At 35.6% G+C, this 27470-nt stretch overlaps 1 protein-coding gene across 1 annotated transcript; it reads left to right on the top strand.

Moving 5' to 3' along the window:
* Nucleotides 1-208: 208 nt before the first annotated feature.
* On the top strand, nt 209-19711 carry LOC125681349 (heat shock 70 kDa protein 12A-like). Its single transcript, XM_056156703.1, has 5 exons — nt 209-414; nt 511-946; nt 5560-5778; nt 14027-14180; nt 17187-19711. The coding sequence occupies exons 2-5, from the start codon at nt 644-646 to the stop codon at nt 18251-18253; spliced, it is 1743 nt and encodes a 580-aa protein (XP_056012678.1). The 5' UTR covers nt 209-414; nt 511-643; the 3' UTR covers nt 18254-19711.
* The last annotated feature ends 7759 nt before the right edge of the window (nt 19712-27470 follow it).

Here is a 27470-nt window from a genome sequence, read left to right as displayed (position 1 = left end):
TAGACGATGTCCCATAAAACGAAGGACATGTTGAGTATTTAGTAAATCCTTTTGTTATGATATCAAACATTATCTAAGCAAAATCAACAGCAAAATAAAACACATTAAAAACTTCATTTTAATTATTAACAAGGCGAGAAAAAATCCCCGGAAATGTGTTTTCTATATTAAATCTTCTGGACTACGTTTACACCCTAAAGAATAAATAAAAGCCATTTGAATGCAAGCACTTTCACTTATATACGTACCATAGGGTCGATTTGCATTTAGTCGCTTCTTTACTAAGGACCTATTCTAAACCGGGTCCTTACCGCCCCGGACTACGTTTACACCCACCCGGACATTACACCGACCCTAACCACACTGGCACCTATCGGCTTCCGTACGATTGCGACTATTGGCCTGCGTATGACGGTATGTGCTATGTTTAATGTTACTATGCATATGTGTGCTGTGTTTTTGCAAGATTATACGATTCTGATAAACTTTGTAATTTTAATATTTGTTTAGGTAGGGTTTTTGATGATGGAATATTGGGATTGGATTCAGTGAAGGCTATCGGATTCTCATGGGCGTATTGTAGTACACACAAAACGAAAGTAGACAATTGTTTTTTGATAATGATCCGATTCAACAAATAAAGATGGATTCAAAGGTTTCCAGCAAATGTAGCAAGCTTATAGTCGCTGCCATCGACTTTGGAACCACATATTCCGGATACGCATTCTCTTTAAAACATGACTGGGGTAAAGTGCTGACCAATGCATGGCAAGGAGGGTCACTCCTTTCTCACAAGGCCCCTACATGCCTGCTTCTGAAGAAGGACTTCTCGATATCTTCGTTTGGATACGATGCTGAAGACAAATATTCAGATCTTACATCAGAAAACAAACACAAGGACTATTATTTTTTCCAGCGGTTTAAAATGATTCTTCATGAAGATGTCGTAAGTATAATATAATTTAGTTTAGGCCAAATTTGTAAATATTTTTATAAAGAGAAACTCAGAAAGCTGTAATCGTACCTTGTCTCTTTACATAAGACTCAAGACTGTAGTACTTTTATTGGTATGCTAGTTTTTTATGTAGGAATATTTTGATAATGTAGCAGTCAGCCGGGTTTGATCGCCGGTGGCCAGTTAGCTCAGTTGGTAGAGCACCTGACTAGAGATTCAGGGGGCCCGGGTTCAAATCCCGGTCTGGTCCATTGCATTTTCTCCCTTCCTGTTACAATATTTACATCCAAAGTTTCCTCAACTATAGTCTATAGTAAAAAATATTTACTGATCAGCCCAATACTCTACCAGTGTAGAGCATCAGAGCAATTACAAAAGATCTGATAATATGATTTAGGTTGAAGTTATCTTATTTTGAATCTGATCTGCACAACATTTATGCAGCAGGCAGATTTATTTGATATACAGTGGATTGTGTGGTCCCCTTCTTTTCTCCATTTAGTTTTTTGTTTTCCTAGGTCATTCCTGTAGTTTTACTTATATATTATCCTTTTCCTCCCTCTATTAGTCTAAGAGACTGGTCAATATTTATAAACATGAGACAACAACTTTTGTTTAAACATAAATATCAATATGCAGTTTTCAAGTTGCCCAATAGTTCTTTCCCTTTATGGAACTCTTGCCCACAGTGAGATGCATAGCATACTTTCGTCCACACGCGGTGGGCACTATAGGGTTATTGTACTTATATTGGTGAATATTGGCACGAATTGGTTGTGAAAATGCATGAGCTTGCGAGTTCATTTTGACAGCCAACGAGTGACAATATTCACCAATTATAAGTTCAATATTAACCCTTTTATTATACATGTATATAGCTAAAGTATTTAGTTGTTAAATTATATCCCTTTTCACTCAAAATACTCCAAAATAGATGAGAATTCATCATCTAAGGTAGAAGTGTGCAATATCAGAATGCATTTCTTAACTGTTCAATATTCGTCTGCCATTTTAATTGACTTGTTTACGTCGTTACGGTAAGGTCAATATTAAGTGCTCATACTCGGAATGTTTCGGGCGTATATAGCTGCAATAATGTAGCCCTCTCTGATTTTTTTTTTTAATTTTTATTTAGGGAGAGAAAAACGTCAGAATAAAAAAAAATTGGATAGGGCTACATTATTGCAGCTAGGCGTATACAATTTACGCAATGCAAAGTTAGCGTTCAATAAATTCTCAGGATATTGAATCCTAACATTCTCTAGATTTAACGCAGATTTTATAATAGAATATTCATTAGCTATATAATAAAAATGCTTATCGCTGTCTTCATATATTGCCTAAAGGATGATTATCAGACATCATGAAACCACCCAATCTGCTGGGACACACAATTTTAGATTTAGTATTTAATGGTAATAAAGTAGCTCAAACAAAATTTGGTAATCACCATCATTTATTGATAAAAGTATCACTTATGCAGAAGAGGAAATAAAAGATATATATCATAATTTCATATTTAATTTAATGGCCTAATTGAAACAAATATTATTCTTCGTATGGTCAGTTTAATGTATACCAATTATTGTTGATATAAACAAAATTTATGCTTTTATAACTTTTATCCTTATTTGCATAGCTGGTCTATAATACATGTAATTATACATCTTGTACCCATGCAAGCGTTTAACATGAAATGATATTTTAACCAGAGTACTGTTTTCAAGCCCTTTCAAGTTTTTAAATCTATCCAACTTTTTCAAAAATAAGGAAGGTGATCGCTCAATATATTCAAACAACCTGAAATTTGCACTATTGTTTATGTAGCACTCATTAGTTCTTAGTCACTTTCTGTCTAATGTTAGATGGCCTGTAGTAAGTGTTTACAGTTTTTATTTAACATTTTAGCGGTATTTTTATATTGGCTATGAATGAACATACAGTCAAACTTCACCTGAAGAAAAATGGGTTAAAAACCTATATGTATAGTGGTATATATTATGCACCCCTTCTAAAAAAAAGTGTGCATCATATTTGGCAGAATACGGTAACTGATTTTGGAAATAGTAAAAAAAAAAGTTTAGGGTCGGGGGTAAAAATTAGGGACGGTCGGGTAACCGGAACCACACATAGTTTTTTATTTGGCCTGAACTTGATCAGTTTAAACTACAGAGCCAATAGGTATCTTACATTTGTAAATTGCTGTTTGGCAGTTTAGAAACATCAAGATTTTGATTCTTGGTAATTAATTTTTTCTTCAATGTTATCATTGGTTTCTTCTGTAAATTGTATAGTATTGAAAATATTGAATTGTGGCACAAGTATTGCAATATGCATCATATCGTAAAGGGGGTGCATGGTTTCAGCCCTAACATTTCGTAACTCTTAGGACTAGTGATACTGTTAACTAATATTCAGGCGATCGATAAGGCCTGTGGGCCTCTTGTTATAGTTGAAATTCTGGATATGAGTTCTCCTGAGTATGAGTTTCTCTGGGTACAAGTTCTTTATAAGTCCAACTTTCAGTTTTGTATTCGAGGAGCATTTGTGGAAAATTGAAATACAAGAATGTGACATGAACTTTTTAAAGGATGTTATGTTGCAAAATGAAATTCAGAATTCAGAATGGAAATCTTAATCTCATACAATCAGAATCAGAAATGATGAAAGAATGTTTTGACCTACAAACTAATATCAAGGTCAAGTGACTCCAGTAACTTTGACCTCTTACTTTGAACACAAAACTGATAAACTTTAGAACCAGGTCTGATGGTGACCTTGGATCTTAAGAAAAGATTATGGGACCTACAAACTAGTATCTAGCAAAGGTGACTTCAGTGACCTTCACCTTTGATCATAAAAATGAGAACTGGGACTGATAGAGACATGAGATCTTCAGAGCTGATGAGAGGATGTTGGTACCTACAAACTAGGATCAAGGTCAAGTGATGCCAGTTTTACTAAAGTAAAGAAAGGCATATTTTGAAAAATTTCAAAATAAAGGCCTTTGTGATCTTGATTTTAAATAGAATTAAATTGGCATGGATTTTGTGCAAGGAAGATATTAATGTGGGGGAAATAGTAGTACTCAGAAAAAGGCCTCTTAATTTTGAATTAATGGAATCTTCAGAAATGGTAAAAGGATGTTGTGATCAGCAAGGTATCAAGGTCAAGTGACTACAGTGACCTTGACCATTTACCTCAAACATTTAAAGTGATATAACTTTAAATTAGAACCAGGTCTACTATATATATATACTAAATCGACAAAGGTACGTATTAACTCTGCAAATTTAATACATGCATTATTGTTTTTGACTTTCTTAAATCAATATGCTTCCTAGGAAAGAGTTATTTATATCCATTGGGCTGATCCACATTACACTTAATTATTCTCAAGGAGTACGAAGTAATTAATTATGATAATCATTTAAAAAATCACTTCATACCTTATTATGCACTGTGCATAAATGCATTTGTAAATAGGTTTGTAGATTTAGTTCTGACTTTTTTAGCTCACGTGAACCGAAGGTTCAAGTGAGCTATTCTGATCACATTTTGTCCGGCGTCCGGCTGTCTGTCTGTCCGTCTGTCTGTCCATCTGTCTGTCAACTTTTCACATTTTCGACTTCTTCTCCAGAACCACTGGACCAATTTCAACCTAACTTGGCCAAAAGCATCCTTGGGTGAAGGGCTTTCAAGTTTGTTCAAATGAAGGGCCATGTCCCTTTCAAAGGGGAGATAATCACAAAAATGCAAAAATAGGGTGGGGTCATTTAAAAATCTTCTCAAGAACCACTGGGCCAGAAGAGCTGAAATTTACCTGAAAGCTTCCTGACATATTACAGATTCAAGTTTGTTCAAATCATGGCCCCCGGTGGTAGGATGGGGCCACAAGGGGGGATCAAAGTTTTACATACAAATATATAGGGAAAAACTTTAAAAATCTTCTTCTCAAGAACCACTAAGCCAGAAAAGCTGAGATTTACATGAAAGCTTCCTGACATAATGCAGATTCAAGTTTGTTCAAATCATGGCCCCCGGGGATAAGATGGGGCCACAAGGGGGATCAAAGTTTTACATACAAATATATAGTTAAAATCTTTTTCTCAATAACCACTGAGTCAGAAAAGCTGATATTTACAAGAAAACTTTCTGACATAGTGCAGATTCAAGTTTGTTCAAATCATGGTCCCCGGGGGGTAGGATGGGGCCACAAGTGGGGGGGGGGGGGGGTCAAAGTTTTACATACAAATATAGAAAAAAGCTTTAAAAGAACCATTGGGCCAAAGAAGTTGACATTTACACGAAAGCTTTCTGACATAGTGTAGATTCAAGTTTGCAAAGGGTAGATTGGGCCATAATAGGGACCAAGGTTTTACATGCAAATATATATGGAAAGTCTTCAGATTTGGGCCAAGGTGGCTCAGGTGAGCGATGTGGCCCATGGGCCTCTTGTTTGTTTATATCATTTACTACCTTTAGCCTAACATTTTTGTTTATTCTGAGAAAGGAACAGTCAACCAGAAAAACTAACAATCTAATCGTCCATGTCATTATGGTTCATTTTAGTGCTTTGTGTATTTTTTTTCTCTTTGATATAGTCTGTAAAACGGCACATTCAATGCCAGGACATTAATGGCGAAACTATAGAGGCTGGTATTGTCTTTATGCACTGCATCAAGTACCTGAAAAATCACCTTTATGAAGAAATAAAGAAAAGTTTTTTGAACACCAAGGACGATGACATTCAGTATGTGTTGACTGTGCCAGCCATATGGGGAGACAAAGCGAAAATGTTCATGAGGGAAGCTGCAATTAAGGTTTGTTTCTTCCAGTCATATGTACAATGTATATAGTATCAAAATTGTTTATTGATGCTGATGTAAGAGACATTTCATTGGTTTAGGTCTTTGGGGATGATTTTCTCAATTTCACAGCCCTAAGCATTTGATGAGGTGAGAAATTTTTAGCTCACCTTTTGTCTGTCGTCTGTTTGTCCGTCTAGCTGTCCATAAACTTTTCACATTCTGATCTTCTCCAGAACCACTGGGCCAATTTCAATCAAACTAAATCAGAGGGGATGCAAGATGTTTCTTCATAGAAAGGGACTTGCCCCCTTCAACCACTGAGCCAGAAAAGTTCAAATTTACATGAAAGCTTCCTGATATACATCATATACATATAAAATCTTCTTCTCAAGGAACACTACCAGAAAAGTTTATACGTACATGAAAGCTTCCGGACATAGTGCAGAATAGGATTGTTAAAATCATCGGGGGTAGGATGGGACTACAATAGGGGATCAAAGTTTTAAAAACATACAAATATATTGGGAAAATCTTCTCAAGAACCACTCAGCCAGGAAAGTTCAAATTTACATGGCAGCTGTCTGAAAAAGTGCAGATTCAAGTTTGTTAAAATCATGGCCTCCAGACATAGTGTGGGGCTACAAGTCAATAGGGAATGATCAAAGTTTTACATGGTAATATATAGGAGAAATCTTTAAAAATCTTCTTCTGAAGATCCGCTAGGCCAGAAAAGCTTCCTGATACATGTATAGTGCAAACTCAAGTTTGGAAAAATCATGGCCCCCAAGGTTAGGTTTGGGCCACAATAAGGGATCAAAGTTTTACTTCCATACGAGTATATAGGGAAAATCTTTTGAAAATCTTCTCTTTAGAAATCACAGGGCCAAAAAAGTGGAAATTTACATGAAAGCTTCCTGACATAGAGTAAATCCAAGTTTGTGCAATTCATAGTCGCTGGGGCAGGGTTGGGCCACAATAAGAGATCACAAAGTGTTAATTATTGTAATAGAGTGAAATTTTACATGTTTTTAATACTTTATTTTACGTTAGGTGGAATAATAACATGAACTCCAGTGTTGTGGGTTGTATCTTTATTGTGGCGATGTAACTAAAAATTATTGTTGCATGACCATTTCTACAATTAACCTTACCTCCCATGAGGTGCAAAGGTCGGTGCAAATATAAAGTAATCCTCCTACTTTATAGTATGTGTTGCTGTTCTGCTCAAATAGAATAAATCTTCATCCAGTAAATCGATGAACTAGTAAGGAACAAACTACTATAGCAAACTTTACCAACAACCCTTCTGTGCCACTTAAGCATGAAAACAAGAATACCTGTCCTCAAAAGAAATTTCCCTCCTGAAAACCATGTGACCAGACTAGAGTGATCTATAAATAGTAACAATTATCCTAAAGAAAAACCTGTTCTGCATGGTAAGCAGTAAAATTTAATAAGTAATGAAATAACAAGACAAACACAAGTCATGGTTATAATAATGATTTCAATTAGATAAAACTTTATTCTCATATCAAATTTCAAAACTCTGTAAAGAAATTGAATTAAAGCAATTTATTTTCAATAAATGAAATCCCTGAAATAAAGTATTAAAAACATGTAAAATTTCACTCTATTACATTATAAGCTGATATATGGGAAAAATCTTTAAAGATATCTCTTGAACTTTTTAAACTAAGGCTTATTTATATTTCATATGGCAAGACAGTTAATTAATTTCATATCATGCCCTTTAACTCAGAGTTTGACTTTCTGTTAAGAAAACAAAACCTATATTGAATATATCCAGAGTTATTTTAGGTGGGGCTAACATTTTTAATACATTGATTCTTTATGGTAAAACCTTCTTTTGTGAAGTTTGACCGTTGGACCTTGGCCTGGGAATTGGATCTACTCTTTAAAAAATCTTACTTATTCAATATCTCCTGAACTATTTAAGATAGATCTTTCATATTTTATATGCCAATACCTTTTATTATACCCCTCGAACGAAGTTCTGGGGGTTATATAGGAATCACTCTGTCCATCCGTCAGTCCGTCCGTCCATCTGTCTGTCTGTGCAGATTCGAGTCCGGGCCATAACTTCTTTGTTCTTTGACTTAGGCATACCATATTTGGCACACAGGTGGATCACCATGAGACGATGTGTCGAGTACCTTCATGACCTCTATATGACCTTGACCTTAAGGTCAAAATTAAAGGTTTTTTTACGATGGATTCCTGTCCGGGCCATAACTTCTTTGTTCTTTGACATAGGCATACCATATTTGACACATGAGTGTATCACCATGAGACGATGTGTCATGTACCTTCATGACCTCCATATGACCTTGACCTCAAGGTCCAAATTAAAGGTTTTTACAATGGATTCGTGTCAGGGCCATGACTTCTTTGACATAGGCATACCATATTTGACACATGCGTATATCACCATGAGACAATGTGTCGGGTACCTTCATGACCTCTATATGACCTTGAACTTTGACCTCAAGGTCAAAATTGATTATAGGGTTTTGACATAGTCATACCATAAGACTTAGACATGAGTGTATCACCTTGAGACTATGTGTCATGTACATCATGACATTTTTATGACCTTGACCTTTGATCTCAAGGTCAAAATTATAGATTGATGCCATGGATTTGTGTTCGGACTATATCTTCCATTTTCTTCTACAAAGGCACACCGTATTTTTACGCTCAGGAAAGAGGTAATTTATACTTATTAACAACACTCTTTGGGAGACTGGGGTAGGGGGGGGGGGGTATTCTTAGTGAGCATTGCTCACAGTACCTCTTGTTTCATACTATAGCCTTTGCCCTTGTTACCTTGAAATTTGACGTACTTTTAAGAAATTGTAACCTATCGAATATTTTCAGAAATATTCAAGGTAGGGCTTTCATATTTTGTATATAGATTCTTTATGACAAGATGACTTTGTGTTTCAATCATATTTGATCTTGTGACCTTAACCTACTTTCTTTGAAAAACCTGACCTAATCAATATCTCCTGAACTATCTAAAAAAAAATCTTTTATATTTGTATATAGATTTTTATGGCAAGACCTTAATTTACTTCAGTGTATGACCTTTTGACCCTGACCTGGAAGTTTGACCTACTTTTAATAAAAATCTGATCTATTTAATATCTCCTCAGCTATTTAGAAGCTTTCAAATTTTGTATATATATAGATTTCTTATGGCAAGGTTTTTAGGTCACTTGAGTAAACTCAGGTGACCTATTGCAATTGGTTGTCGTCCGTCGTCGTGCGTCATCCGTTAACAATTGAACATTTTTAACTTCTTAATAAATACCATTTCATTTCTTTTCAAATTTGGTATGAAACATTTTTGGAACAAGGGGAATATAATTTGTAAATTTCAGGATTCCTGCACCCCTGGGACCTTAGGGACGGGTCAAAAACTGCCCCTAATTGACCAATTTTTAAATCTTCTTCTCTAGAACCGTACACGTGTAAGAAAAACTAAATGCATAGTAATGTAGAGCAAGAAGGCCTCTACCAAAATTGTAAATTTCATGATCCCCGGGGTAGGGGTTCTGACCCCAGAGGGTGGGGCCAAACTTGGTATATAGTGTTTATGTGTAAAACACTTAAATAACATCTTCTTTAGTGTTATTGATACTAAACTGAAACTAAATGGATAGAGCAGGTAGTCTTTAGCCAAAATTATAAAGAAAAAGGTACAACTGTATACATAAAAAGGCCCAAAAATTTTCTCTCTATAAAATGTGTCTGGGATTAACCTAAATCAGCGTTTTAAGAAAGTAAAATATATGCCAGGTATACTATGTCAACAAAATCAGAATGATATTCCTAAATGGATAGCATTATGACAGCATGAATTATTATGAGACATTTCCCGCCTTTTTCTCAAAATAAGCCTGAAAACTGTCAAATGTCATTCAGATTATTGCTCAGGAAAAGATGTGCGCATTTGTCGAGCAGAATGAAAATGATATATACATGTATTGTGTATTATTTTAAGATGAAAAACATGCTTGAATATGAATTTGCTCGACGCATGCGCTGTATGTTTTCTGAAAGGAAAACCACCTGAATTTATGGATATTTTCATTGAAAATGGCATTTTTGCAATTTTATGCCAACTTCAAGCTCTTGTCATTTGACACAAATCATTTTGCTGATCAAACTGAGCGCATTTTGGATTTGCTAATCTATTCCTTATTTGAATGCCAGGATTTGAGCTGCAAGTGAAATCATCGATATTTTGGGCCATATGACTTTAGAAACTGTACCTACTTCTTTTATGATCCCCAGAGTAGGTATATTGTATTTATGTGTAAGTTTGCTGATATTGTATAAAATCTAAATGCATGCTTAGTAATAGCAGAAAGGGATGTACAAAAGTGGTGAATTTCACAACCCAGGGTTATGACTTTAGGATTGGTCTAAATAGTCATATCTTTTGATGTTTTAATGTTAATACACCTATTATTTAAAGCCTTTCATCAGTGTATGCACTTTTGAGGGCAGTTGAAGTTTTAAGAACACATCTTGTTTTATACTGTTGCTGAACATTAGAATTGAGCTTATAGATATTCAGAACAGGAAAAATTTTTCTGGATTTCATAGCCCTTGGGAGTAGTGATACTTTTTCACTGGTATTCAGGTGACCGATAAGTGTGGGCCTCTTGTTTGTATCATAATATGATCTATGAGCTTGTGACATATAGCTTGGTTTTATCTAGAACAGTAAGATCCTGTTGGTGTTGAGGATTTCTGTGCTATGTGAATTCATTTTCAGTTATATTGTGATCCTTTGGGGTTAGGTTGGGACCACAATAGGGGTCAACATTTTTCATGAAAATAAAGATTGATAAAAAATCTTTTCAAAATAACAACAGCTGAACAGTGGCAGGGCTATGGTAAGTCAGTGCAGCGATGTGGTCTATGGGCCTCTTGTTTTATAATCTTAGACTAAGTGTTGAGTGCTGTTCTGGCTTCTCTAATTTTTTTTCGGTTGCCTGTAAATCTCCCTATCCTAAGGCTTTAGCACATTGGAAGGCATTCCAACTGTTCTCTGAACACATTGAGTTAACAGGGGAAAAATTAGATGATATTTTCCTGAATGTTGTTTATGATATTTTGGACACCCCTTCCCCAAGCTGCAGCCTGTGTCCAGATGTTAAATAAATTATATAGTTAAGCCCCTCTTTACACTCATGCATTAAGTGCTGATCTCTCCAGCAGGTGCGACATTTTGTCCGTGACATCTTACGTTGTCCATGATGGTAGATGGTACACTGGCGTCTCAAGGAAGCTAGGAGAGAAATGTCTGTCTGTAATGATACAATGTATTATCCTGTTGTATGTAGGATTGATGTAATTTCCTGGATTTTGATCCTCTCAAGCTCAATATCGCTCTTGAGATTCAATGATTGGCCCCTAATTTTTTCAGTTTACAAATAGGTTTTTGTCATAGTGAAATTTTGGTAATACGTAATTTCCGAGTTGCCCAATAGTTCTTTCCCTTTGTGAAACTCTTACACACAGTGAGACGCAAAACATACTTTCGTCCACACGCAGTGGGTACAAATGCTTATTGCTGCCTTCATATATTATAAGGATGATTATCAGACATCATGCAACCACCCAAACTACTAGGACACATAATTTTAGTAAGTTTATGAGTAATTGATAATAGAATAGCTCAAACAAAAATTGATAATCACCATCTTTCTTTGATAAAAGTATCACTAGTGCAGAAAAGAAAATCAAAAATTATTTCATATTTAATTTAAAGGCCTTATTCAAGCAAATATTATTCTTGATATGGTCAGTCTATACCAACGGCTGATATAAATAAAATTTACGCTTTCATAACTTTTATCCTTATTTACATAGCTAGTCTATAATAATGCATACAACTCGTAGCTACCCAAGTGTTCAACAGAATACTGAACGTACCTCCATCGCAGAAGAGCTGATATCTCAGAAGTTGCGTATTCCATCTCTGTTACCACAAATTGTTGTGTGATAATTTCGTCAGCGAGGTACATGTATATATTCCATAAGCTTCAGTCCAGCTATGTCACAAGACAATAACCTTCTCCGACAACTGCCAATGTAGCTTCCACCATTTTGTACTCCAAGACTGAGGAACTTCATTTAGACCGATCATTTTTCTTCTTTACAAATACAGCTAGTTTTGATACACCTACTTTTTTTTATCCCCTACCACAGTGCGGAAGGGGACATAGAAATACCGGTGTCCGTCCGTACATCCATCCACCCACTTGGACTTTGTGTACAGAACCCCTCGAAAACCGCTAGATGGATTTTGTTTAAATTTTATTGGATTGTTATAGTCACCACATGTAGTTGATCATATTGCACCGCCATTTTGATTCAACATATTTTACAGGAGTTATGGGACTTTGTACAGGAACACTTTGTGGATGCAACTCCTCTGAAAACGCTTGACGGATTTTGTTCTTTTGTAGGATTGTTATTCACCAAATATTGATCTTATTGCGTCTCCATTTTGACTCAACAAATTTTACAGGAGTAGGATTGTTAGTCACCATATTTAGTTGATCATATTGCACCACCATTTTGATTTGACAAATTTTACAGGAGTTATTGGACTTTGTTGAAGTTGTACATTCTACACTTTAGGAACACTTTGGGGACGCAATTCCCCCGAAACAGCTCAATGGATTTAGAATTTTGTAATATAGTACTTCGTTAATCATATTGCACCACCATTTTGATTTGACAAATTTTACAGGAGTTATGGGACTTTGTTGAATTTGTACCTGCTTCACTATAGGAACACTTTATGGATGCAACTCCTCTGAAATCGGTCAACGGATTCAAAATTTGTTCAATTTTATAGTATATAGTACTTAGCTAATCATATTGCACCACCATTTTGATTTGACAAATTTTACAGGAGTTATGGGACTTTTTTGCTTCAACTTTTTTGAGGCAGCAGAAGAAATGGCTATATGCATAGCAATCTTGTTTGGGTTTTTTAGAGGGTCATCTGAGACTTGTGGGGTAGGGTTTTGGTGTAATAATTACTTTCGAGTGTATGCAATCCAAACAATGGAAACATAAAACCATATTTACACAGAATCAGGCATAGTAATGTGTTTAGTACCTTTAAAAATCACAGTGTCTGTTAAAGTGACAGCCAGGTCTCTAGTTTGGTTAGAGTAAAAAATACGACCATTTACTTAGGGTAGTCTGGGTAGCGCAGAGGAAACGCTCTCGCTTCTCACTGCTGCGAACTGAGTTTGATCCCCGTGATCGGCAGTGGTAGTATGTGAGAGGGTATGGCGGATGCCCGTTTGGACACGTGGGTTTTCTCCGGGTACTCCGGTTTCCTCCCACATAAATGACCCCCTAGCGCAAACATCCATGCATCAAAAAGGACCCGATTGGAAATAAGCTTTCGTGCTTTCATGAGTTACCCTTGGTATTTAAGTATGTATGATTGTATGTAAGTACATGTACATACCGAATAAACATTCATTTTATTTATTTACTAGCTCAATCATAGTCGAAAATATGACCATTCACTTACTTGTCGGTATCAAAATTACTATCACGAAACATTCCAATATTTCATCAGTTATTTTCAACAGACTCTGGAACAAAAGACAGTGAAGATTCAAACAGACATCTACTATATTTGACTTATTTGTAGTGTTGTTCTTTTAAAAGATATTCAAAAAGTATCAAGCATGTCCACAAGAAGGATCAATATTCAAATCGTTGAATTACATGCAAATACACTACATTTTTTGTATGTTACATCACACCGAACACACCAACCGTGATAGTTCAGTGGTAGAATGTTCTCTTCGTAACTGAGAGGTTGTAAGTTCAAACCCCGCTTGTGCCTTGGCCGCAGCAACTTAAGATGTAATTATAGGTAGAGACTATACTCCTTCGCCAAATGCTCTGCATTTAGAAGTGAGGATGTCGTTCGGATATGACCTTCAAAATGGAAGTTCCGTGTCAGGCAGGCGTTGGCACGATAAAGAACCCTCACTGCTACAGCTGTATGCGATAAGCGTTATAGGTCTAAATTTGTGGTACATTTACCAACAGCTGGTGATGTCTCGATATAAGTGAGAAATTCTCAACGGGACGCAAAACAAAGAAACAACCAATCACACTAAACATGTATACAATCGTTTTTGTTGTTGTTTTCTTTCGTTTTGATTTTTTTTTTGTATGTTCACAGGCAGGGATTAAACAGGAGCATTTGGTCATAGCGCTGGAACCAGAGGCGGCATCTATCTACTGCCAATACTTGCACATTGCTAAAGAAGACAGTGCATCTTCGGCTTTGGGAGTCGTCAAACCAGGCACAAAGTACATGGTGGTTGACCTCGGGGGTACGTGATCAAGGATTGATAAAGAAGTTGTCAGATTTTCTGCCTACTTTAATTCATACAACTGATATGCATGTTAAATAATATCTGTCTTTATATTTATAAAATGTATTATTTGTTGATTTATATTTATACATGTATATTATATAATTGAAGATATCTTCTATTATTTAATTTTATGTTAATTTGGCTTTTCATAAACGCTAATCTTTCGGACATTATCCCATGTCACAGTGGCCATTTATGGGGTGTCAAATTAACATAAACTCAAGTAATTGGAGATATCTTTAAGAATTGAAGATATCAACTCAATTGATGCATGCAAAGGAGGTATGCTACACCAGAGAAATTTGATATGGATGGAAAGTGGAGGATATGTACAACAATATTTTGAAATTGAAAACTTTCAAAATTTACTTTATTTAGTCAAAAACTGCAGTTTTATTTGAAAGCAATCTGAGAAAAATTTAAAACCGCTGCTGGACTTGAACATGCGATCTACAGTTCAGCAGTCGACATACTAACCTACTGAGCTACTCACCTAGGCAATTAATTTGGAAATTAATAGACAAATATTGCTGATATTTATATTTTCATCCATATTTTAAAAGGAAGTCGGCCATTATGACGATGTATAGTACCTCCTTAAAGATCTCTTCAAATAATTAATGATATTTTAAATATTGCACGCATTAAATGAAATGTTGATAGCATGAATTATTCTGCTGAATTAATGTGCACTATAATGAATCGTTGCTCTTTTAAACTGAATTGATATCAAGTTTGTTCAAATGAAGGGCCATGACTCTTTCAAAGGGGAGATAATGACAAAAATGCAAAAATAGGGTGGGGTCATTTAAAAATCTTCTCGAGAACCACTGGGCCAGCAGAGCTGAGATTTACATGAAAGCTTCCTGACATTGTGCAGATTCATGTTTGTTCAAATCATGGCCCCAGGGGTAGGTTGGGGCCACAATAGAGGATCAAAAGTTTCACATGGGAATAAATTGGGAAAATCTTTAAAAAAATCTTTTCAAGAACCACTGGGTCAGAAGAGCTGAGATTTACATCAAAGCTTTCTGACATAGTGCAGATTCAGGTTTGTTCAAATCACGGCTCCGGGGGTAGGTTGGGACCACAATAGGAGATCAAAGTTTTACATGGGAATGAAAAGAGAAAATCTTCCTCTCAAGATACAAGGGCCAGAATAGCCTAGGTTTACATGAAAGCTTCCTGGCATAGTGCAGATTCAAGTGTGTTCAAATCATGCCCCCCAGGGTTAGGTTTGGGCCATTATAAGGGATCAAAGTTATACATGTAAATATATAGGGAAATCTTTAAAAATCTTCCTCTCAAGAACCACTTGGCCGGGAAAGAGAAACTTTATATAAAAGCTTCCTGACATTGTGCAGATTCAAGTTTGTTCAAATCATGGCCCCCAGGGGTAGGATGGGGCCACAATACGGGATCAAAGTTTTATTTACTAATATATAAAGAAAATCTTTAGATATGGGCCCAAGGTGAACGATATGACCCATGTTAATGACAACTTAAGATAATGCGATATGAAGTTAATTCGTTGTTGAATAAATAAGATATGCCTGCTTGTTTCTTCAATGCGTGAATTTAGTCTTGAATCAGCCTTATGGAAATCTCCAGAACAAAGCAGGCAACATAATACCAATCGCACATTCTCGGGCTTTTCCGGCAAGTGAGAAGCATAAAATTGTGAAGGTGTTCAGTGTTAGTTATACTTATGATACATTTTGCTAGGCCTATATTTATCATTTTATTAAGATTTATAATTATTTCACTTACATGTATATATATCTCTCATTCAACGAAGGGCACCCCCCTCCCGAGATCGACGATATGACACATCGATGAATTTTAAAATACAATATTCACTTTACATTTTCTATGTTCTTGACTTTTTCCATGATTATAGAGGTCTCTGTTACGACTTTTTGTAAAAATTTATTATATAGATGAACACAAAAGTTTTTTTTTCTATCTTGGTTGAACGTGTTTTGTGATGACACATATCTTGAAAGTAAGTAATATTAAAGTAAAAAAAAAACTATCCAATATGTCAGATAATCATATCGAATGGTCTGGAACTGTTCTGGGAAGTTTGCGCCTTATTACTTAAACATTTTACCGAAATAGGTTGTACACTATCTGACAATATCAGGCCACTGTTAACAATATAGCAGTTTTTCTGTTTGTCATTCATATAGTGCATTACGTTTTCGATTATTGCGATTGACGAGAAGAAACGATGTGTATTTATAATTTTGTCCATAAATTGTAGCACTGGACAAAAATTACCATTATAAACACGTTCGTAATACTCAGTTTCAATATTGAAGTTTTGAATGACCGTTCATTTTGTCTTCGGTCATGACAGATTACGATTGCATTCGTAAAATCATTATCTAATTTTCAGTACGGAGAGAGATCATTTATGTTACATAATGATTAAGAACATTTAATTTGGAGCTCCATGTGACTTCCTAATAATCAAGTTTTTATTTACTGTATATGATATTGATAAATAAAACATAACTAATGCATGCATTTCTTCAATTCTTTTTCTTACATTCATTTGAATTAGATATATCGTTCATTCAATTCATGTGCGCAACAATTCAAACACGCATTAAAAAGTCATTCCTCTATGTACTGTTATTTAATTAAGATTTCGCACGCTTACGCAAGGTTTCATCTAGTGAACACAGATAAATATAGTATGTCCAATTTTAACGACTAGAAATTCTGACAAAAATGAAAGTATAATGTAAATGTAAGATATAAAATAATGTCATTTTTGAAAATACATGTAATACCTTCATGAAGTATACCAATATAAAGTGTTGCAGTTCATACCCATGGGCTTTTTCAAAAATGAAATTTATTTCTTTATTATATGTCTTACTTGGTAAACTAATCACTAAATCCGGACAGGTAATATACATGTATATATATTCCATCAATTTCTATTTATAGGTGGTACAGCAGATATCACAGTGCATCAGAAGTGCGAAGACAATACTTTGGAAGAAATTCTTCCAGCAAGTGGAGGACCGTGGGGAGGAAAATCTGTGGATGATTTGTTTATAAAATTTATGACAGAATTAATGGGAGAAAAAGTTATGAAAGATTTTAAGAAAGAAAGCATGGAAGATTATCTTGAAATTATGAGAACTTTTGAAACAAAGAAAAGAACTATAAAACCCAATAAGGATGGGAATACAAACATGACTATACCACAAGCCCTTTTTAAGTTATGCACAAAATCAAATGGTGTCAAAGATTTCAAAGATGTCATTGATAAACACGAAAAGTATAGAAATGATGTGAAATATGCTGCAGGAAAACTTAAATGGGAAAACAAATATTTTCGGGGATTTTTCAAGAAAACTATTGACAGCATTGTCAAACATATTGACGAGTTGTTTGAAGAGGATGTTGTTAGAGATGTTGACATCATCGTAATGGTTGGAGGCTTCTCAGAATGCATGCTGGTTCAGGACGCAATCAAAAAGAACTTTGATCAGAAAATTGTCATTGTACCAGAGGATGCAGGATTAGCTGTAGTCAAGGGTGCTGTATATTTCGGTCATGTCCCTGACGCCATATCGCGGCGATCGGCACGGTATACTTATGGAATCCAGACGTGGCCGGAATTCAAGGCAGATCGTCATCCAAAGGAGAAAAAGGTCGAGATCCAAGGATCCATGCGGTGTCGTGATGTTTTCTTCAAGGTCATCACAAAAGGTGAGAAGATTATGCCAGGACATTTGAAATCGCAAGTCTTCCAGGCCTTGAATAGCGGGGAACAATGTCTGGAGTGTGGCGTATTTATTTCCGATTCAACGAATCCTAATTTTGTTGACGATCCTGGCTGCAGAATGCTTGGGATTCTGCAAGTTCCATTATCTGGTGGGGGCGAGCAGACAACCTCTGTAATCGAGGAATCCTTGATTTTTGGTGAAACTGAGTTGAGATTTCAAGCCAGAGATGTTTATACTAATGTAAACCGTGAGGTTATTTTTGATCTCCTCAAAGACTGATCAATAACTATCCAATGGAAGGAGACACCATAAAGACAGTGAATCAATTGTGACAAGTAAAACGATAAACAACAACAAATACAACAAGCATACGTGTTTATTTAGGGGTCTCAAGTAGGTATGGTTTATTTTAAACCATACAAATTATATTTTGAGTCCTTTTCTTTACAATTATTCTCAGGTAATTAAATCTCCTTACTGAAGTTTGTAGACTATTGTTTTTGCTCGGTTCTTATTCCTTCTTCTTACTCACGCCTAAAATTGTCCTAAGTAGCCATTCTCCGTAACCCATTAATGAAAGTATGAGATACTCAAAGATACAATGTATCATAGGCTAATGTATTGATAAACTAGTTTTGCAGAAATGTTTTTGTTTTCAGATGGAAGGGGGATATGGTACATTGGGGGGGAGGGGGATCTAACATAAGAATTCTATGAGGAAAATTAATTGCAAATTCAACAGATATAACTTTAAAAAAAATATGACAGATAGAGTCCTAGGGTCTTCTGAAATGAGAAGAGAATGTCGGACCCTACAAACTAGTATCAAGGCTAAGGGACTCCAGCGACCTTGATCTCTGACCATGAACATAAAAAGTGGTATAATGTAACTTTAGAATCGGGACTGATAGCGACATTGGGTCATCAGAAATGATAAGAGAATGGTAGGACCTACAATTTAGGTAAATTGACTCAGTGACCTTGACTTTGAACATAAAACTGATAAATTACTCCAGAACCAGATCTGATTGAGGCACGGGATCTTCAGAAATGATGATGGAACCTACAAATTAAGATCAAGGTCATTCAAGTGATTCCAGTGACTTTAACCATAAACCCTATATGAATTTAGAACCGGGATTGATATTGACTTTGAATCTTCAGAAATGATAAGAGGTTAAAAGCTAGTATAAAGGTTAAATGACTCCTGTGACCTTACCTGGATCATAAAAACTCGTTACTTTAGAACATAGACAGATAGAGACATGGACTTTTCATGATGTTGTGACCTACAAACTAGAGTCTGCCTTGACATTTGACCTTGATCATAAAAATCTCTTATTACTTAGATATCATTGGGACCGATAGACATGGAATCTTCAAATGTGATAAAAGGATGTTGTGACCTACAAACTAGTATCAATGTCAAGTAACCTTGAGCTTTTACTCATAAACATCAAAATGTAAATAAACATATTTTCGTAACTGATTGACAGGCATGTTCAACAATCAATTTTTTTAATGTCTTTCATTGGCACTAATTTTGTGCAAGGAAGTTATCAATATCGGGGGGGGGGGGGGGGGGGGGGGGGGGTAATAGTACTTAGAAAAAGTCCTCTTTTATACAGTCAATACTTTGTTTCGGATATGTTTTCTAATCATCGTTTATGATAATCGTTTGATATTCATATCTTGTCTTTCATTTGTAGTGCTAAAATAAAATTCATCAAATAATAATTGTTGGGTTTCTTTGTTTTTATACGCCCTTCATTAGACGGGACGTATTATGTTATGGCGCTGTCCGTGCATCCGTCCTGCTGTCTGCCCGTCAGTCCTGCAAATCAGTTTTCCGGACTTTTTTTTTTACCTCACCTGAGCCGAAGGCTCAAGTGAACTTTTCTGATCAAAATTTGTCCGTTCTCTGTTGGCGTCGTAAACTTTTCACATTTTCATCTTCTTCTCAAGAACCACTGGGCCAATATCAACCAAACTTGCCACAAAGCATCCGTGGGTGAAGGGCTTTCAAGTTTGTTCAAATGAAGGGCCATGTCCCTTTCAAAGGGGAGATAATCGCAAAAATAGGGTGGGGTCATTTAAAAATCTTCTTCTCAAGAACCACTGGGCCAGAAAAGCTGAGATTTACATGAAAGCTTCCTGACATAATGCAGATTCAATTTTGTTCAAATCATGGCCCCTGGGGGTATGATGGGGCCACAATAGGGAATCCAAGTTTTACATACAAATAGATAAGGAAAATCCTTCTCAAGTACCACTGAGCCAGAAAAGCTGATTTTTACATGAAAGCTTCCTGACATAATGCAGATTCAAGTTTGTTAATATCATGGCCCCCGGGGATTGGATGGGGCCACAATTGGGGATCAAAGTTTTACATGCAAAGATGTAGGAAAATTCTTCTTCTCAAGAACCACTGGGCCAGAAAAGCTGAAATTTACATGAATGCTTCCTGACATAATGCAGATTCAAATTTGCTCAAATCATGGCCCCTGGGGGTTGGATGGGGCCACAATAGGGGATCAAAGTTTTACATACAAATATATAAGGAAAATCTTCTCAAGAACCACTGAACCAGAAAAGCTAATATTTGCCTGAAAGCTTTCTGACATATTTCGGATTTCAGTGTGTTAAAATCATGGCCCCCAGGGGTAGGATGGGGTCACAAGGGGGGGGGGGGTATCAAAGTTTGGCATACAAATATATAGGAAAATCTTTAATATGAGCCAAGTGACTCAGGTGAGCGATGTGGCCTTTGGGTCTCTTGTTTGACATGCTTTTAGATATTCTTTTGATATTTGGTACATTGCTTTGCCATAACAAGTTACAGATCAAGTTCGAATTTCGTCTCGGTCCGTTGATTTTTCACTAAGTTGTGGCCCTTGGACTTAGAAAAATAGTATGAATTATCAGTTTTCCGGACTTTTTTTTTTTTTGACGTGCTTGGAGATATTCATTTGATATTTGGTACATTGCAAGTTACAGATCAAGTTCAAGTTTCGTCTCGGTCCGTTGATTTTCCACTAAGGCCCTTGGACTTAAAAAAATAACATGAATTATCAGTTTTCTGGACTTTTTTTAATGTGCTTGCAGATATCCATTTGATATTCAGTACATCATGATGATTGCTTTGCCATTACAAGTTACAGATCGAGTTTGAAGTTTTTCTTGTCTAGTCTTTGTACCTGAATAGTAGTTGATTTCCAACCAATCCTATCTTGGTTTCCCAATCTTCCCTTTTACCATAACCTTGGTCTCATAAAGAACTTTGGATATTGATACAGTCCAATAATTTTTGCCTCCGGTAGGGGACTATGTTTTGCTATGCAATACTCTCAGAATGCTTGTTTTCAATACGGATACAGATATTGCCCTGATATTCAGTCAAAGGCTCACTGTCAGACGGGCGTATATTGTACCGTTTGCGGTACTCTTGTTAATTCTTCTGAGTTGAAAGTTTCTCAAAGCATCGCCAAAATCACAGGACCGATATCAGCCAAACTTGCCACAAAGCATGCTTTGGTAAAGGTGGTTCGAGTTGGTGCAAATGAAATGCCACACCCTGAATTAGTAAATTTTGTGGCATCTTTTAAAATTCTGCTACTCAAGCACCACTTGGCCATTTTCAAATTTGGCACACATCATCCTTGGTTAAAGGGGATTTAAGTTTATTCAAATCGAGAGCCAATTGCTCCCTCCAAACGGGAGATAATCAAGAAAAGGCAAAAAATAGGGTTAGGCCATTCAACAATCTTCTCAAGAACCACTTGGGGGGTGGAGGGGGGGGCACAATATAGGGAATGAAATTTTTCCATGCAGATATATAGGAAGAACGTTTAAAGGGACATGGACACGATTTTAGCTGAAAAATTTTAATTTTTGATTTTTAATGTTTAGAATGCTTAACTAAGGTATTGCTAATGATCAGCAAAATTTTGAATGTCAGTAGTCAAGGGGGGGGGGGGGGGGGCACAATTGGGATTAAACGTTTACATGGGAAATTATGAATATATTTAAAAATCTTCATCTCCGTAACATCAGGTCCAGGTCAGAATCGGGCCATAGTGATATGCAAGAATCTTGAGGTATTTCAAATTCAAGTTTGTTCAATTCAGGGGTCCTGTGTGAGGCTATAATAGGAGATTTAAGGTTTACAAGAGAACATACAGGAAATTAATTCAAACAAATCCTTTTCAAGAGTAGCAAGGCTACGCTAGATCATATACAAATGTTTCCAAGTTGTGTGGAATTCATTATTTTTGAAAGATTTTTTTGATATAATTTAAGAGTCAAAACCAGAAAGCATCAAGCATTTCATGGAAAGTCAAAAATTTTGTTTTTCAAAATCTGCTGATATATATTTGATTTTATCCCACTTGATACAAAAACAAACCTAAAAATGATTTTGGACGCATTACGGGTCTGGTATCCAAGGACATTCATTTCCTTAGCAATGGGTGCACAAATTCTTGTGAAAATCAATGATTTTTAGCTATCTTGTGGGGATATATTTCCTGTAAGTAAATATTCTATGTTATTTTGTCTACTTGATTTAGTTTCAGAATGGTTTTACAATTTTTTTTTAAAAATAACAAACGCTCAATTTTTGTAGGGTAATTGTTGCCATGACAACGGATAAAAACATGAATTCTAACACTTACTGGTTTTCAAAAATAGCAAAAGTTTAAAAATTCAATGGCTTGAAAATTCAATAAAATATGAAATGCTTTAAATAAATGTCACGCTTTAAACTGTAAATTATGGAATAATTTTGTAATTATTTCTAATTGATAAATATACACATGGGTATAAGAAGTCTACAAGCACACTATATACTAGATCTTGACCTTAAAGAAAATTTACACGATTTATCTATTAACCTAAACGAGATGACACAAAGCCATGATATCGTCCGTATTGGTCCGGGTATTTGTCTCTAATGGCCCATACAAAATAACTTGGAATGACACGTCTCCCCCGCACTCCTAACCGACCATAAAGCCACAGTATAAATTGGCGATAGGCAGCATATCTTTCCCTTTCGTTATAATCTTGTGGGAGAGCTAGGACATCCTGCCTGTACATCTGTGCTATCTGGAGTAATAAATCATCAAGCACAAGGAAGTTAAAATCCCGTGAAGCTAAGCAAAGAAAAAATTACCGATGTATATTGGAGATATAAGGAGGAAGAAATTTCTACCAATCATTTTCTTTCTTGGCAGACATTTTATTTGATTTTTGAAAAATGTATCGGCAAGTCGGATTGACAGCTCTCTGCATTTTGTGCAGGAACACCAGCTTTGTTAATCTCATGTGAGATTAACTATCACATGTTTAAAGAGATAGTACAATGTAAATGTCAATTTGTTAATTTTTTAGAAAAGAATTAAAACGAGTCCAAATGACTCATACAAGAAAAAAATTATATATTTATCTGTATTTATTTCCAAATCTAAAACGATTGTAATCTTTATATTATGTCCTCTGAAGTTTTAGTTCTTGGGAGATATAAAAATGAAAATTCAATCTGCGATACAAGTCAGGAAATGAATTATCAGTAAAAATCTGGTCAAACGAGTTAGTAAAGTCATGGAAATTGCTGAAATTTTCACTATATCGGAACTTGTTATAGCTGAGTTTCGCAGTAAAAAGAAACTAAAAAATACTGACAAACCAACTTGAACTACTGACAATGACAATAGTTTATTCTCATAAAATGACATAATGTACTGTGTAGAGATGTATTACACTAATATAGTTAAATACATGCATACGTGAGAAAAATGAACTACAGTATCTGATAATGAGCCAACCAGGAGAGCTAACTCTCTCAATAATAGATTTTATAAATTTACATAGTTTCATCAATTTAATTTTATTTGTTGTGCTAAAAAGTTGTTCAAACTTATACACATTTGGGTGTAAATAGAAGTACTTTGGTACATAGGGTAATATTGATTGCAGTATAGATGGATCATTACAATTAAATAATTTTTTCACACATAACTTACCAGGTACAAATTCTATTTTCTCTTGTTATCTTCCAATTTCAATAGGTAGTTTAACATTACAAGTTCTGAACCTACAAAAACGTTTCAAATATTTACAAGGCAAGGATAATAAATACTTTTCTAGGCAAAAGGACGTCTTAAATATTCTATAATTTAGGTATTTGGAAGAGCTAAGCATATTACTAAAGCTGATCATATTATGTGTTAAAAACTATTTTCTTAATCCACGATAAATTCACTGGATTCATAGTTTGCCAAATATAAGGAAACCCACATTCATTTAGTATAGATTTGATGAAATTGCACCATGGGTTATTATATTTTCTTAAAATACTAAACAGATTGGATGACAACTTAACACATTGTGTTGCAGCAAATTTACACCAGAAGCTAATCATTCTTACCTTGATACGAGGGCGAGTCAATAAGTAACCAGCATATTCCATTTCGGATTGATCGAGACGGTCACGATTTTCATGCCTTGTTTCAATACATGTTTTATACCAGAGCACAAAATTGCACGTGTAGTCATTCTTTAATAAGATATTGAATGTCAAACATGTCTAGTGATGCAAAGACATGCTTTTCATCTAAAGTTGAGTACCGTGCTATAACTCGGTACTTGTATTTAAAAGGTAAAACAGGCAAGGAAATACACAGCGAGTTAGCCGATGTTTATGAGTCTTCTGCACCACCTTATGCTCAGGTTAAATTCTGGGTAGGGGAATTCAAAGCCGTAGAACGTCTTTAGAAGGTGAAACCAGGTATGGATGCCACCGGCGAAGAAATGCTTAAGAAAGTTCGAGATCTGGTATACTCTGATAGGCAAATTCTGGTGGAAGAAACAGCGCAGGCATTAAGCATTCCACATGGTAGCGTTTCAACAATATTACATGATCGTTTAAATATGCGCGAGCTAACAATCCGCTGGGTCCCCCAAATCCCTTATCGATGAGCAAATGGCAACCAGAGCATCAGTATGTAGCGCCTTGTTGAAGCGTTTAAGGTCAAAATATGATTTTCTTTTGCGTCTGGTGACTGTGTATGAGATTTGAGTTCATTATTATGAGCCAGAGAATAAAGTCCAGAGTCGTCAGTGGGTAGGGTCTTTGTCCCCGAAGCCAAAGAAGTTCAAGACGCAACCATCTGCTGGCAAGGTGATGTGATAGCCACAGTATTTTGGGACGCAAAAGGTGTTTCTAGGTTGAACTTTTCACCCAAGAGAAGTACAATAACTGGAGTGTACTATGCAAACTTGCTAGACCAGCTGAGAACCGCCATCCGTGAAAAACGCTGAGGTAAGCTATCTAAAGGTGTTTTGCTGCAACAGGACAACGCGAGAATCCACACTTGCAAAGTTGCAATGAATGCTGTAGAGCGAAACGGTTATGAATTAACACCACATCCTGCCTATTCGCCTGACCTAGCTCCTAGCGACTTCTTCCTATAAAGGATATCCGTGGACGTCATTTCCGGTCTGACGAAGAAGTCGTGACGGCAGTTGAGGAGTATGTCAATGAAAAGGACCTTGACTTTTTCAGTTCTGGGCTAATGGCACTTGAACACCGTTGCTCTAAGTGCATATCACAATAGAGGGCAATTGCATCGAAAAAGAAGAGGTGGATCTCAACTAATCTCGGTTGAGATTCGACTCGGCTGAATATTTGGACTGACGCCTTCAGCGAATCTCGGAGCAGTCCTTCATAATTCATGTCTGGAAATTTACTTTCAGCTTTGACCGGTTCTAGCAATCAATGTGCACTTAGATGACACTGCTGTTCGCTTCAAATCAGTTAGTTGACTATTAAACCAAATCTGAATCACTATGATTGCTGTATTACTTACCGTCTAAGTATGTTTATTCCATAAAATAAACCATCACTAATTTTCCCGTTCAAATGAAGACTTCCATGGCGCAATATTTTATCTCCCAAAATTAAAGAATTCCTATAGTTTGTTTATTAAATTAGCGATATGCAAGTAGGTATGTAGAAATACAATATATTGGTAACTAGATAAAACAAACTATAGGAACTCTTCAATTCCAGGAGATAAAATATTGTGCCATGGAAGTCTTCATTTGAACGGAAAATTTAGTGCCTATTTTCATTTTGCGATTTTCATACCTAGACGGTAAGCAATACAAAATTAATAGTGATGACGAGTTAATAAAACAGACAAATCATTTATTTGAAGCGAACAGCAGTGTCACCTAAGTGCACATTAATTGCTAGAATTGGCCGAAGCTGAAAGTAAATCTCAACCGAGATTAGATCTCAACCAGAAATAAGTTAGGCTGATTACTTATTGACTTCCCCTCGTATTAATCGAAAAAGAATATCTACCTAGTTCACCATAAACCATAGAATTGGATGTAGATGACTTAAATGTAAAATATGTTTACAAAATTTCAGATGTAGTTTTTGAACTAATGATGATTGGTTGTAACCCCATATTTCACATCCATGCAAAAGTACAGGTTTAGCTATTTTATCAAACATGTCTAATGTACAATCTACAGTAAGGTTAATATGGTGGTGGGGGGTTGTTTTGGGGTTTTTTTTTTGTTTTTTTTTGGGGGGGGGGGGTTGTTTGTTTCTTTGTTTTTTTTTTTTTGTTTTTTTTTATATTTTCCAATAACATTACACATAACTTTTTTTTATATATAATTGTTTGATATTTGTGTTAAATGAGGCATTTTTACAAAATAATACACCTAGATATTTAAAACTATCAACAATTTCTAATGCTTCACCATTTAATGTAAATGGTGTTTCTATTCTTGCATTATACATTTTTCAAAAATTAAAACTTTGGTTTAAACAATGTTAACTTTAAGATGCCAGTGTGTAAAATAATCAATAAGTTGATATTGTAAATCTTCGGGTGTTTCTGACAGAAAAATTGTATCATCAGCATATAGTAAAACAAGCAATTTAAGATACAAATCAAACTCTCTATTTCCTATTTTGTGGAAATATATGATGGACCTTTTACATCATTGGAGTATAAAAAATCTTCAAGATCATTAAGGTAGCTCACTACACTAAAGCCCATACTCTTTATGGCACTAAGTCACAAGTTGGCGATTTAAATGTTTTGTGAAAGTATTTACAAGTATCGATTGATTTGTTTGTCTAACATCGTAGCTCAGTGGTTAAAGCATTGGGCTGGTAATAAAAGAGAAAAAAAAGCATTGGGCTGGTGAACCGCAAATTTTGAGATCAAATCCGCCAGAGTCTTTTGTTCATATGTTTTGAAATAATTGTTTGAAATCATGTTTTTATCCTAATTTGCATATGTTCTGCCTTTTTGGCATTAATATCATATATCATAATATCTTTTATGATTAAATCAATTCGTACTGATTTGAGAAACTATTTCTGGGTGTAGTGAGCCACCTTAAATATAATGCAAACAGGAACGGAGATAAATTTTCATCTTGTCTGACTCATACTGTGCAAAAAAATGGG

This window comes from Ostrea edulis, chromosome 2 (assembly GCF_947568905.1).
Source record: "Ostrea edulis chromosome 2, xbOstEdul1.1, whole genome shotgun sequence".
NCBI lineage: Eukaryota > Metazoa > Mollusca > Bivalvia > Ostreida > Ostreidae > Ostrea > Ostrea edulis.
This window is presented reverse-complemented; position numbering and strand designations above follow the sequence as displayed.